General features: G+C 42.4%; 1 protein-coding gene across 3 annotated transcripts in view; it reads left to right on the top strand.

Moving 5' to 3' along the window:
• The window catches only part of gabrg3 (gamma-aminobutyric acid type A receptor subunit gamma3), a 775,666-nt gene extending 761,853 nt beyond the window's left edge, over positions 1-13,813 (top strand). Inside the window, exons 6-8 of one of the 3 annotated variants that reach the window (XM_072264243.1) lie at positions 3,059-3,068; positions 3,210-3,231; positions 13,535-13,813. In XM_072264243.1, the coding sequence (XP_072120344.1) occupies positions 3,059-3,068; positions 3,210-3,231; positions 13,535-13,813 (311 nt within the window). The remainder of the gene's footprint in view (positions 1-3,058; positions 3,069-3,209; positions 3,232-13,534) is intronic. The other 2 variants (XM_072264242.1, XM_072264244.1) reach the window with 2 other exon arrangements.
• Positions 13,814-14,068: the final 255 nt, after the last annotated feature.

Genomic DNA, 14,068 nt, shown 5'->3' with positions numbered 1-14,068 from the left:
TTCATCACACAGTGGGGCACGTTGCCGTGAAGCTCACAGACACGAAGCGCATAGCAGCCGGAGCAGACGCTCAGCCTCAGTGCCACAGAGAGAGAAGTAGCATTTGTAGGTGTGGCATTTTCCTAATCAGTTTATGTTCCTTTAAGTATTGTTATTCAATTGGAGAAATGGTCCTGAAATGCCACGAGGCTCCCAGAGAAAATTCACAATGACAGAATACATGCAACCTACAAGCCTGTGACTTTTTGCATCCTGAGTTCACACCCTGTATGGTCACCCAGTACAGAGGGGATGGATCACTCAGGGAATCTCCTGGTAGGCTTGCTCCTTGGTCTGGTTGGGATTGCTATTCACAGGTCCAGACAGAGGGCAGTCAGAGGCTTGAGTATTTTGTAGATAAAAGTAATATTATTTTAATTTGAAATTGTTTAGTTTATAGTTTAGTGAATCACTGATTATTGTGTGTATTTTTCTGAGTAATAACCTTCTGTATGTTTGTTTTAAAAAAGTGTGAGTGCACATGAATAATGATGGAAAGCATATACACTGTATGAGTATTCAACAAATTCAGGCGGACGTTGACATTACAGTACAGCTCTGAGTTTCTATTTTGGTAAGCAGGCCCCTCCAGGAGATGCATCAGAACCTGGTAATGGAGACTCCAATGCGCAGAATCAAAAAATGCAGCAGAGACCAGGCACAAGCTTTCCCGGTATCAAGGACATCTTCAAACAGCAGTGTCTCAGGAAGACACCATCCATCATTAGACCCAGGATGTGCTGTCTTTTCATTACTACCATCAGGGAAGAGGCACAGGAACCTGAGGGCATTCAGCATTTTAAGAACAGCTTCGTCCCCTCTGCCATCAGATCTCAGAACTGTCCATGAGACCTTGAAAACTACCTTGTATTTCTTCTTTTGCACTATTTGTATTTTTATTAACGATTAGCTTTATTAGTCACAGTTACATCAGAACATACAGTGGGATGCGTCATGTGTGTTAAATCAAATCAGTGAGGGTTGTGCTGGGCACCCTGCAAGTGCCACCATGCTTCAAAACGTACCCACAACTCGCTAACCCTAATCGTACATCTTCGGAATGTGGTTGGAAACCAAAGCACCCGAGGGAAACCCACGTGGTCATGGTGAAAACGAACAAAGTCGGGATTTGACCCCTGAGCTTGTGGCTGCTGCTGTAACAGTGTTACGCTAACCACTACACTCCCATGCCATGATTCTATTGTAACTTGTAGATTTATTTTATACTGCATCCACAACAAAAACAACTTTCTCAACGTACCTCAGTGATAATAACTCATTTCCATAGATGCTGAGTTGCTTCAGCATTTTGTGTGTGTGATAGTAAACCTGATTCTGATAACTCTGCCAAACTTGTTCAAGTATGCAATGATTTGTTTGCTTCTGTTTTCATTGAGGCATTCAGTGAAAATGGTGCTGCTGGTCCGTTGGGGCATTTAGTGAGAATGGAGTTTCCTGATTCACCCGTTGCAACCTGCATCCTCTCTTGTTCAGACCTCACTTTTCCTTGTATTCCAGCTTCCCGATGCAACCGTTGGCTGCAGAGTGAAGCACAATTCTCACTGTCATGGGTTCCCAAGTCAATACGAGCAGGACTGGAATGGGGAACGCAGACGCGAATGGTTCTTCACTCAACAGAAAGCATCCCAAGAGGTATTTAACAAATTTTGCAAATTTGAATAGAAGCCATAGAATAATTGATAGAGCTCCTGTTTCATAGCTCCAGTGAACTGTGTTCCACTACTGCCTGTTGGAGTTTTTGAGATGCTCCAGCATCCTGAATTAATGAGTGGATTAATTAGCAATTCTGAACTGGCCGTAGTGTATAAATGAGTGATAGTTGATGTGAATGTGTAGACAGGGGAAATTGGTGGAAGACTGAGATTATACCCAGAGCCGACATGAACTGAATGGACCAAGCAACCTCTCTTCAGTGCCATAAGGAAATAGGAATGAATAGTCTGCATCCACCTCAGGAACCAAGAGATATAAGACCCTAAGACCATAAGACATAATAGCAGAATTAAGCAATTTGGCCCATCGAGTTTGCTCCACCATTCAATCCTAGTTGATCCTTATTTCCCCAACTCAGCCCCACACCCCAGCCTTCTCCCCATAACATTTGATGCTGTGTCCGATCAAGAGCCTATCAAGCTCTGCCTTAACTACACCCGAAGACATGGCTTCCACAGCTGCCTGTGGTAAAAAGTTCCACAAATTCACCACCCTCTGACCAAATAAATTTCTCCACATCTCTGTTTTAAATGGACACCTCTCTATCCTGTGACTGTGTCCTCTTGTCCTAGACTTCCCCACCATGGGAATCTACTCTGCCTAGGCATTTCAACATTCGAAATGTTTCAATGAGATACCTCCTCATCCTTCTAAATTCCAGTGAGTACAGACCCAGAGCCATCAAACGTTCCTCGTATGATGACCTTTTTATTCCTGGAAACATCCTTGTGAATCTCCTCTGGACCCTCTCCAATGTCAGCACACCTTTTCTAAGATGAGAGGCCCAAAGCTGTTCACAATACTCAAGGTGCGGCCTCACCAGTGCCTTATAAAGCCTCACCATAACATCCTTGCTCTTGTATTCTAGACATCTGGAAATTCGCTAACATTGCATTTGTCTTCCTCACCACCGACTCTACCTGCAAGTTAACCTTTAGGGTGTTCTGCACAAGGACTCCCAATTCCCTTTGCATCTCAGATTTTTGGATTTTCTCCCCACTTAGAAAATAGTTTGCACACTTATTTCCTCTTCCAAAGTGCATGACCATGCATTTTCCAACATCGTATTTCATTTGCCACTTTCTTGCCCATTCTCCCAATCTGTCTGCAGCCTTCCTGTTTCCGCAGCACTACCTACCTACCCCTCCACCAAACTTTGTATCATCTGCAAACTTGGCAACAAAGCCATCCATTCCATCATCTAAATCATTGATATACAGCATAAAAAGAAGCGGTTTGAACACTGACCCCTGCGGAACACCACTAGTCACTGACAGCCAACCAGAAAAGGATCCGTTTATTCCCACTCGCTGCCTCCTACCAATCAGCCAGTGCTCTAAGTACGCCAGTAACTAATGCCTCCACAATCTTTACCGCTACCTCTTTCAGAACCCGAGGGTGCAGTTTATCTGGCCTGGGTGACTCAGGTCTTTCAGGTTTTTGAGCACCTTCTCCTTTGTAATAGTAACTGCACTCACTTCTCTTTCTGCACTCCCTTCAATATCTGGCATGCTGCTAGTGTCTTCCACAGTAAAGACAGATGCAAAATACTTAATTAGTTCATGCACCATCTCCTTGTCCCCTGTTATTATTTCTCCAGCATCATTTTCTAGTGGACCTATACCCACTCTCATCTCTCTTTTATTTTTTACATACTTGAAAAAGCTTTTACTATCCATTTAAAGTTGTTTGTTCATTTGCTTTCATATTTCATCTTTTCTCTCCCAATGATTCTTTTAGTTGCTCTCTGAAGGGCTTTAAAAGCTTCCAGATCCTCTATGTTCCCACTAATTTTTGTTTAGTTGTATGCCCTCTCTTGCGCTTTTACATTAGCTTTGACTTCCCTTGTTAGCCACGGTTGTACTATTTTGCCATTTGAGTATACCTTTGTTCTTGGAATACATCTATCCTGCGCCATCCTCATTTTTCCCAGAAACTCACACAATTGCTGCTCTGCTGTCATCCCTGCCAGCATCTCCTTCCAATTTACTTTGGCCAGTTCCTTGCTCATACCACTGTAATTTCCTTTACTCCACTGAAATACTGCTACATCAGACTTTACTTTCTCCCTATCAAATTTCAGGATGAAATTAATCATATTGTGTTCACTGACTCCTAAGGGTTCTTTAACCTTAAGCTCCCTAATCACCTTCGGTTCATTACATAACACCCAATCCAGAATAGCTGATCCCCTAGTAGACTCAACAAAAACCGCTCTAAAAAGCCAACTTGTAGGCATTCAACAAACTCACTCTCTTGAGATCCATTTCCAACCTGATCTTCCCAATCGACCTGCATGTTGAAATCTCCATGACTATCATAACATTGCCCTTTTGACACACCTTTTCTATTTCCTGTTGTAATCTGTGATCCACATCCCAGCTACTGTTCTGAGGCCTGTATATTCTGTAACTGCCATCAGGGTCCTTTTACACTTGCGGTTTCTTAACTCACCCCACAAGGATTCAACATCGTCCAATCCTATGTCACATCTTTCTACTGATCTAATGCCATTCTTTACCAGCAGAACCGCGCTACCCACTCTGCCGACCTTCCTATCCCTCCGATACAATGTGTAACCTTGGACATTCAGCTACCAATTACAACCATCCTTCAGCCATGATTCGGTAATGGCCACAACATCATACCTGACAATTTGTAATAGTGCAACAAGATCATCCACCTTATTTCTTATACTCCGTACATTGAAATATAATCCTTTGAGTGCTGCATTTGCTATCCATTTTGATTTTGCATCCCTAATGCACTGATACTCAATCTGCTAGCTGCAATTTTGTCTTATCATCTGCCTGCCCTTTCTGACAGTCTGACTGCACGCTATCTTTGCTTTTTTACCATCCGTCCTATCCTGAGTCCCTTCACTCCGGATCCCACTCACTTGCCAGATGAGTTTAAAACATCCCCAACAGGTCTAACAAACTATCCCGTGAGAATATTGGTTCTCCTTGGAATTAGGTGCTACCCATCACTTTTGAACAGGTCATACCTCCCCCAGAAGAGATCCCAATGATCCAAGAACATGAAGCCCTGCCCCCTGCACCAGCTTCTCAGCCACGTATTTATTTACCAAAACATCCTGTTTCTACCCTCACTGGCACGTGGCACAGGCAGCAATCCAGAAATTACTACCCGGAAGGTCCTGCTTCTCAACTTTCTGCCTAGTTTTCTAAATTATCTTTTCAGGACATCTTTGCTTTTCCTTCCTGTGTCATTGGTACCATTATGCATCAAGACATCTGGCTGCTCTCCCTTCTCCTCCGAAATTTTGTGTTCACAATCCGAGACATCCCTGATCCTGGCACCTGGGAGGTAACATGCCATCCGGGTGTCTCGTTCATGTCCACAGAATCTCCTGTCTGTTCCCCTGACTATTGAGTTCCCTATCACTACCACCCCCCGGCTTCTCCCTCTTTCCCTTCTGCACTACGGACTCATGCTCAGTACCAGTAACCTGGTCTCTGTGGCATTCCCCTGGGAGGTCATCCCCCACAACAGTATCCAAAATGGTCTACTTGTTTTTGAGGAGAATGGCCACGGGGTGACTGTTCTCATTTGCATTTCTCCTGACTGTTACCCAGATATTCACCTCCTGCAACTTCGAGGTGACTACTTCCTTGCAACTCTGATCGATTGGCCGTGGCTATCCCTCAAGATCGAGGATGATGGTCTTCGTTCTGTTGATCTACTTATGGGCTCTCAAGTGGCTTATGAGTCCAATCTTAGATTTGAAAGTTCTTCCACATTCAGGACAGGTAGTTCCAAATGGCAGATCAGGCTTTGCTAGTTGCTGCCTCTCTTTCCATTTTCTTCTCTTTTCTTCTAATTCTGCACATCTGTTGGCTTTGAAAGTTGCTGTTCCTTCTCCGATGATGGCTTGCCAGAGTTTCCTGTCCTTGGCAGGGTTTCCCAATTGTTGATGTCGATGTTACATTTCTTCATGTTGGCTTTTAAGATGTCTTTGAATCTCTTCTGTTGTCTGCCTCTTTTACGTTTGCCTTCTTTAAGCTGGGAGTAGAAGATTTGTTTCCGCAGACAGTCGTCTTTCATGCGAACAACATGACCGCTCCATCTTAGTTGGTTCTTGATGACATAGGTTTTCACGAAACAACCCTGGAAAACGTGGACCACTTTCCATATCTTGGAAGTCACCTCTCCTCCAATGTCGACCTTAATGACGAGATCCAACATGGTCTTAAATGCGCTGGAGCAGCTTTTGGGCGTGTCTGAACAAGAGTCTTTCATGATCGTGACATCCGAACAGACACCAAAATGTTAGTGTACAAAGCAGTGGTAATCCCCACGCTCCTGTATACATCAGAAACCTGGACAACATACCAACAACATCTGAAGGCACTTGAAAAGTTCCATCAACGCTGTCTTCGAAACATCTTAAATATTAGATGGGAAGATAGAAGAACCAACATCAGTGTGCTAAATGAAGCAAAAACAACAAGCATCGAAGCCTACGTCATCAAGAACCAACTGATCGATTATCTCCTCACTTTCCAGTACAAGCCGAAGGTTATCCAGCTGCTGCTCCAGATGCCTGACACAGTCCTCAAGGAGCTGCAGCTGGATGCACTTCATGCAGGTTTAGTTCCCTGGGAGACTCTGGGACTGCTAGGACTCCAACATCCAGCACGAAGAACACGCAACAGCCACTTACTACACTAGGGACAGTAAGGGAAAGAAAATGGAACCTTTACAGAAGCATACCCAGAGCCAGTGCTTATTTCGAGCCGAAGCCTCCTTTGAGCCAAAGCCTGACACTCCTACTCTCACTAATGCCCTGCTCCCAACAATCGCCACCCCACTTGTCCCTTCTGTACTTTTAAACAAGCGTCACCAACGCCCATGATCAAGATATAAGTGATAGTGCTTATGTATTTAATATTTCAGTAATATTGTAAATATATTGTTTAAGCATTCTTGTTCATTTAAATAATTCACTACAAGTTACACGTAAAAATACATGAACTGCATACATCATGATTCTGCCACCTGATACGTGCATGCCTCCCTTGAAGTAAAGAATGGAGTTAGACACACATTTTGGACTCCCTTGTTTTTATTTTCATTAATTTTATGTTTTGCAATTACAAAACATAATGATACTGGCAACACTGATATTTTGATTCTATCTCTTGCCTCTTGAGATGTATGCAGAGCAGAACAGAGATGTAGGAAGGAAAACCAATGCTGGTAAATAATACATCCTTTGGCAGCTGGGCTGAATGTAAGAAAACAACAGAATTGACAGTGGTAACTGAGAGGAAGACATTATGTGGAATATGACAAGTCAAGGAATATTCAGCAACCAATATGTTTCTTTCTTGAATTAGGCTCAACAGTGGCCCTGCTGTGTAGTCTTCCCCTGACACTCCAGTGAGTCTTGTTCGAATTTCTCGGTCAGACTTGCACTTCTCTGAAAATTCTGTAGAAGGTGGATGAATGGGGTTTGTGGCCTGCTTTTATTCTGGGTGAAGACCCTTGCTGGGCGTAATTAAACATTAAAGGTTAGCTTTATTTGACAAACCACAAGATCAAGGTTACCTATGCCTACTCATGCTGTTTCTATGTCTGATGTGAGAACATACACACTGGATAGAAGCTTCCTTCACTGTGCTATCAGAATGTGGAACAGCCTTCCAGATGCTGTGGTTGGAAACATCTGCGATGATGGGGTCCAAGCCTTCAAGAGTCGAGTGCACAAACACCTATCATCTCTGGGAGGGAAGTCACATGCTTCTTCATAAGCTATCATGAAAGGGACCAGGATGGCAGTGCTTGGTTGTTGATAGGTAGGGTTAGTACTTGACTTTCAAGAGCACTTGTGAGTTATGTTCCGGCTGGACTTAGTCCTTAAACTGCTGGAGAATAGTGCGGAAAGAATGGGTGCTGTTCTCTCCCGGTAGGGATTAGTTTTTAGTTCCAAGTGCTCCTGCCACGTTTTGTCACCCTGCAACCTTATCCTTCAATCTCCTTGAATTATGGAGGACAGCATGTGTATAAATGTCTCTCTCCAGCAGACTTCATCATGATCATCGTGACTCCAGTATTTCTACTATCTTTAATGTTTTTTAATTGTACACATGATTTTTTTGTGTTCTATCGCTGAGCAGCTGTGAACCATCTGATTCGCCCATCAGAGCTCTCTTTGAGAACTAGTTGACTTGATCAGCATTTCTGATCTGGCTATTGTTCACGATTGCACTTAAATAAAAAAAAATGTACAAACGCTGAAATGTGTCATTTCCATCAATGACCATCACGGTCTGAGAATGTACTGGGGGCAGCCCAGTGTGTTGCTGTGCTTCTCCCACCAACACAGTGTCTCCTCAACTTACTAACCCGTATATCGTTGGAACGTGGGATGAAACCAGAGCACCAGGAGGAATCCCACACAGTCACAGGGAGAACTTACAAACTCCTTACAGACAGAGGATGGCATTTGGGCTTTTATTTTAATTTGATATCATTAGGAACCAAGGTGGAGGTCCTGGGTCAATACCGTACCCTCTGCCCCATGATAGTTCCCTCACAGTTTCTTCTTCTGGTCGTTGATTGATTTTCCTACAGGATTCAGAGAAAGTTACATGTAACAACAATTATCCACCAAATCCATAAGGTAGGATCAAATTCAAAATAAGAATGGAAAAATAAGGTTCAAAGTTCAATTTTGGAATGAACAGTCTGCATTCAAGTCATGAACCAAGAGACAGAATCAAGATATCACTAATACTTTGATTCCATCTCTTGCCTCTTGAGGTGAACACAGACCAGAGCAGAGATGTAGATAGGAAAGACATTCAATAATGGAAAGGAATATCAAAACACATAGGATAGCCAATTGGGAATAGCATGCCCCACATGCAAAGATATTGCTTCTTAATTTTCAAGCCACTGATCGCTCAGTTTGGAAGTTGAGACTCTCTCTGTCTTGCCATGAATGACAAAATTGTGATTAGAAAGCATTCCGCAAACCCACACAATCAGCAGGGGAAGCTGTGCATGGAAGGTAGTGATACAGGTCGTAATTCCACATCACCAGCCTACACGTCAAATCAGAACAGCTGTGTAATGCAGGAGTGGGCTTGAAAACTTGCCCTTCAGCAAGCCGGCCAGGGAAATACAACGTACTCTGAATCAAGACTGAAGCAGGAAAAAAGGTTATGTCGTTGGTTCAAAGATCAAAGTAAATTTGTTATCGAAGTATGTATATGTCACCATATACTATCCTGAGATTTGTTTGCTTGTGGGCATTCACAGTAGAACAGAGAAATACAATAGAAACAATGAAAATTGAACACACATAATCCAATGTTCCGAAGAAGGCAAACTGTGCAAATGCAAAATAATAATAATAATAATAATAAATACATAGTTAAATTGATAAACAAATAAATACACAAAGAAACAAGTAAAGAAAGAATACTGAGAACCTGAGTTGTGGAGTCCTTGGAAGTGAATTAGTCGGTTGTGGAATCAGTTCAGAGTTGAGGTGAGTGAAGTTGTCCACGCCGGTTCAGGATTCTGATGGTTGAAGGGTAATATCTGTTCCTGAACCTGGTGGTGTGGGACCTGAGGCTCTTGTACCTCCTTCCCGATGGCAGTATCTTAATCATCCAGGGAGCTGGTAGTTTTACTTAGAGATTTTTTGGGATATTGCATAATTCTATAGCCCCTAAGGATATTGCCCTAGTTGTTTGCTATATATAAATATGTGTAATACAGTTTATATCATTTATTAACACATCCTTTGTTTCATATGACAAGGAGTGACGGGTTACTGAACTTGCATCCAAACTCCTTGATCCATGACATTATTTGAAATTATACCATGGCAAATGGAGAAGTTAAATGAATTTGAATTAAAAAGTTTGCCCTCAGTAATGATGGTTAGAGAACTACTAGTTTCAATTAAAAACTCATCTGGTCTAATGTCTTCAAGCAAGAAAAACTAGCTTTTCCCACTCTCATCTACACATTCCTATTTAGGTTCGGGTTCAGATTTAATTATCACATGTACATCGAAACATGCAGTGAAATGTGTCATTTCTGTTAACAGCCAGCACACCCAAGGATGTTACAAACAGAAGAGATTCTGCAGATGCTGAACACACACAAAATGCTGGTGGAACTCAGCAGGTCAGGCAGCATCCATGGAGATGAATATATAAGTCGATGTTCTGGGCTGAGACACTTCGTCAGGCCTGGGTGAAGGGTCTCAGCCCAAAATAGTGACTACTTATTCACCCTGACCTGCTGAGTTCCTCCAGCATTTTGTGTAGGTTACCCAATGTTGTGCTGGGGGAAGCCTACAAGTATCACCACACAACACACACAAAATGGTGGAGGAACTCAGCAGGCCAAACAGAGTAAGGTCTGTTTGTTCTTTTCCATAGATGCTGCCTGGCCTGTTGAGTTCCTCCAGCATTTTGTGTGTGTTGCTTTGGATTTCCAGTATCTGCAGATTTATCACCATGTATTCTGGTACAAACATAGTAACAACAGCAAAACAGACCCTTTTCCCATCACCAGCCCACTTTCACATTCAGACAGCCAGCCTCTGCGCCTCCTGTTCTTGGCCCCAGATTCTGACACTATGGCGTTTACTCAGTTCAGGGGATTGGGGATAGGAAATAAAGATTACTCTTGCCAGTGTTGTTCACTCTGTTAAACTATTAAATAATAAAAATGAGGTACTTCATAATTTTGCGTCAAGATCAGTCAGAACAATTAGCAGGATTGAAATAGATGTTTTCCTCAGAATATCAGGCTTTCATAGTGAAGTACAACACTAAATCAGAATGGATTGTGATCAGCAATTTGTTTAGAAATTAGAAATAATTTGGAAATTATTTGAAAGATGATGAGGGGCATAGAGAGAGAAGATAATAGGTAACATTTCCCCATGAAGAGATATCTAAGTCCAGAGGGCACACGTTTAGAGTCAGCAGAAGCAGATTCAAGTGCGATGTGAGAAATGCAAAAGATTCTGCCAATGTTGGAAGTCCAGAGCAACACAGACACACAATGCAGGAGGAACTCATTAGATCAGGCAGCATCTGTAGAGGGGAATAAGCAGTCGATGTAATGGGCCGAGACACTTCATGAGGACAGTAAGTTTTTTTCATTACTTTATAGCTTCTCATCAGTTGGCCTTCATAAATAAAAGTACTGAGTATCAGAGATGAGATGTTATGTTGAACTTGAATAAAACATTGGTGAAGCCTAATTTGGAGTTGTGTGCAGTTTTGGTCACCTACCAAGGTTGAAAGGATAGAGAGACCATTTATAAGAATGTTGCCAGGACTGGAGGACCTGAGTTATAAGGAAAGATTGAATAGTTTGTGTATATTCCTTGGAATGTAGAAGATTTGACTGAGGTATACAAAATTACAAGGGGTATGGATAGGGTAAATGCAAGCAGGCTTTCTCCACTGAGGTTGGTTGGGACCACAACCAGGGGCCATGGGTTAAAGGGGAAAGGTGAAAAGTTAAAAGGGAACATGATGGGAAGCCGCTTTACTCAGAGGGTCGTGAGAGTGTGGAATGATCTGCCAGTGCAAGCGGTATATGTGATTTTGATTTCGATGTTTAAGAGGGTATGGAGGGCTGTGGTCCAGGAGCAGGTAGATGGGAGTAGATAGTTTAAATGGTTCAATATGGACTAGATGGGCCAAAGGGCCTGTTTCTGTGCTGTACTTTTCCATGACTATGACTGTATTATCAATGATTTTTTTTCACAGAAGATGTTTGGAATCTGGAGTGTACTACCTAAATATGTAGTTGAGTCAGGTACTTTCACAACAGTTAATAAGTGTACAGGTAAACAATTGAACCACCAAGGCACAAAAGACTATAGATCAAATACTGACAAAGTAAATGAAATTTGTTTATTATTGTCACATGTACCAACGTCCAGAGAAAAGCTACATTTTGCAGGTTACAGATCATAACCTCACATCAGTGCATTGAGTTAGTAAAAGGGAAAAGCAGTAACAGACTGCAGAATGAAGTGTTGCAGGTACAGTGTAAACAGACAGTAAGGTGCAGGATCATGAAACGAGGTTGATTGTAAGATCAAGAGTCCATCTTATCATAGAAAGGGTCCATTGAATGGTCTTATGATGCTGGAATAGAAGCTGTTCTTGTGCATCATGGTTAGCTTCTAACCCACTGTTATAAGACAATCAAATGACCATAAGACATAGGAACAGAATTAGGCCATTCTGCCCTTTGAGCTTGCCCCACCATTCCATCATGGATGATTTATTCTCCCTCTCAACTCCATTCACCTACCTCTCCCCTTAACCTTTGATGCCTTTGCTAATCAAGAGCCTATTAATCTTCATTTTAAATGTACCCAGTGCTTTGACTACCACAGCTGTCTGTGGCAATGAATTCCACAAATTCACCACCCTTTGGTCAAAGAAATTCTTCCTCATCTCTTTTCTAAAGGGATGTCTCTCTACTCTGAGGCTGTGCACTGTGGTCCTAGACTCCACCACACCTCCCCCCCCCCGCCCCCACCGATTATAGGATACATCCACTCCACATGCACGGTATCTAGGCCTTCAGGACATCTATCTCTTAGATGTGTGGTGTTCAATGTGCAATTGGAATACAAAACAGAATACAAAAGAAATGCTTCAATAAGATTTTAAAAACATCTTTGCAAATAAGAATCCATATATAACTCAGATTCCACTTTGCGCTCATCTGATACAACCTGAATCTGACAGAAGAATGGTAAATTATGAGTTTGCAAATCAGTTGGGAGCCAAGGATGTTGGGAATAGCAAGGGTTCAGCGCTGTGAGAGGGATGTGGGACAGGTGGCAGAGAAGGAGTGCCAGAGGAGGGGCTGACTTGTGTACAGATATATCCAGTCCTGAGAAACCAGGCAAAATCATTTGATTCCAAATGACTGGTTTATTGATCACTACAGAGTGTCTCCCTGCTGCTTCCCATTCCCTCCCCTCTCCCTTCCGCTTTTCCCAACCATGATCCCCCACTCTCTGCCCCCTTCCCACAATAGAGACCCATGTCAGAATCAGGTTGATCATATGTCATGAAACTTATTTTTTTGCAGCATCAGTATAGTACAATACATAAAATTAATACAGTACTGTGCAAAGAGACATAAATGGTCTCCTTACACGAGGAAATCTGCAGATGCTGGAAATTCAAGCAACACACATCAAAGTTGCTGGTGAATGCAGCAGGCCAGGCAGCATCTCTAGGAAGAGGTACAGTCGACTTTTCGGGCCGAGACCTGCTCCCTGACGAGTCCTGATGAAGGGTCTCGGCCCGAAACGTCGACTGTACCTCTTCCTAGAGATGCTGCCTGGCCTGCTGCATTCACCAGCAACTTTGATAAATGGTCCCCTTGTACAGTAAGGTGGACTGTTGACCTTAGAATAGAAAGATGCTTGAGATTCACTATGTTCAATGTAAATTTATTATCAAACTAATATCATCACCATGTACTACCCTGAGATTCATTTTCTTGCGGGAATTGATAACACTATAGAATAAATGAAATACTGCACACAAGGCAGACAAACGTGCAGTGTGCAAAAAAAACAACAAAATGTGCAAATACAAAAAAAGGAAAAAATAAGACAGTAATTAAGTAATAAAATATGGTAAATGGTGGCCTGTTCCTATGCGGAATGACTCCATGATCCACTAAGAAATGTAATTCAAAATCTCGTTTTGTTTCTTCATTCCAGAACTATTCTGTGCTGAACCTGGGGCCGTCCTCTTCAGTAATTACCATAAACAATTCAATGTACTGGCAGGACTTTGAGGAAGCCTGCGTCTATGAATGCCTGGATGGTAAAGACTGCCAGAGCTTCTTCTGCTGCTACAAGGAATGTAAATCCGGCTTGTGGCGAAAAGGACGGATCCATGTAGATATTTTGAAATTAGACACATATTCACGTGTGTTTTTTCCTACAACGTTTTTGCTATTTAATCTCATCTACTGGGTTGGATACCTCTACCTTTAAGTTTCTGCCTGTACCAATGAAGACTTCCTTCATTGACACTTGTCCTGTAACTCTGTCGGAAAAAGTGGAACTACCTGAGGTGAAGTAACATCTGTTTTTTATTTTTACCTCCCATTACATTAATTGCAAATTCGTTACAAAATGGCGGATGGAAGCAAAGAGCAGAAGGTGTATATAGCTGACAAGGTGTCTCTCCAAGGTTGTCAGCTGAAACGCTTTTTTTTTGGACAATCTTGAAGTGAATGGACTGACCCC

The sequence above is a fragment of the Mobula birostris genome, chromosome 7 (genome assembly GCF_030028105.1).
Source record: "Mobula birostris isolate sMobBir1 chromosome 7, sMobBir1.hap1, whole genome shotgun sequence".
Taxonomy (NCBI): Eukaryota; Metazoa; Chordata; class Chondrichthyes; order Myliobatiformes; family Myliobatidae; genus Mobula; species Mobula birostris.
The sequence above is the reverse complement of the archived record's forward strand: the minus strand, read 5'-3'. Positions and strand labels throughout refer to the sequence as shown.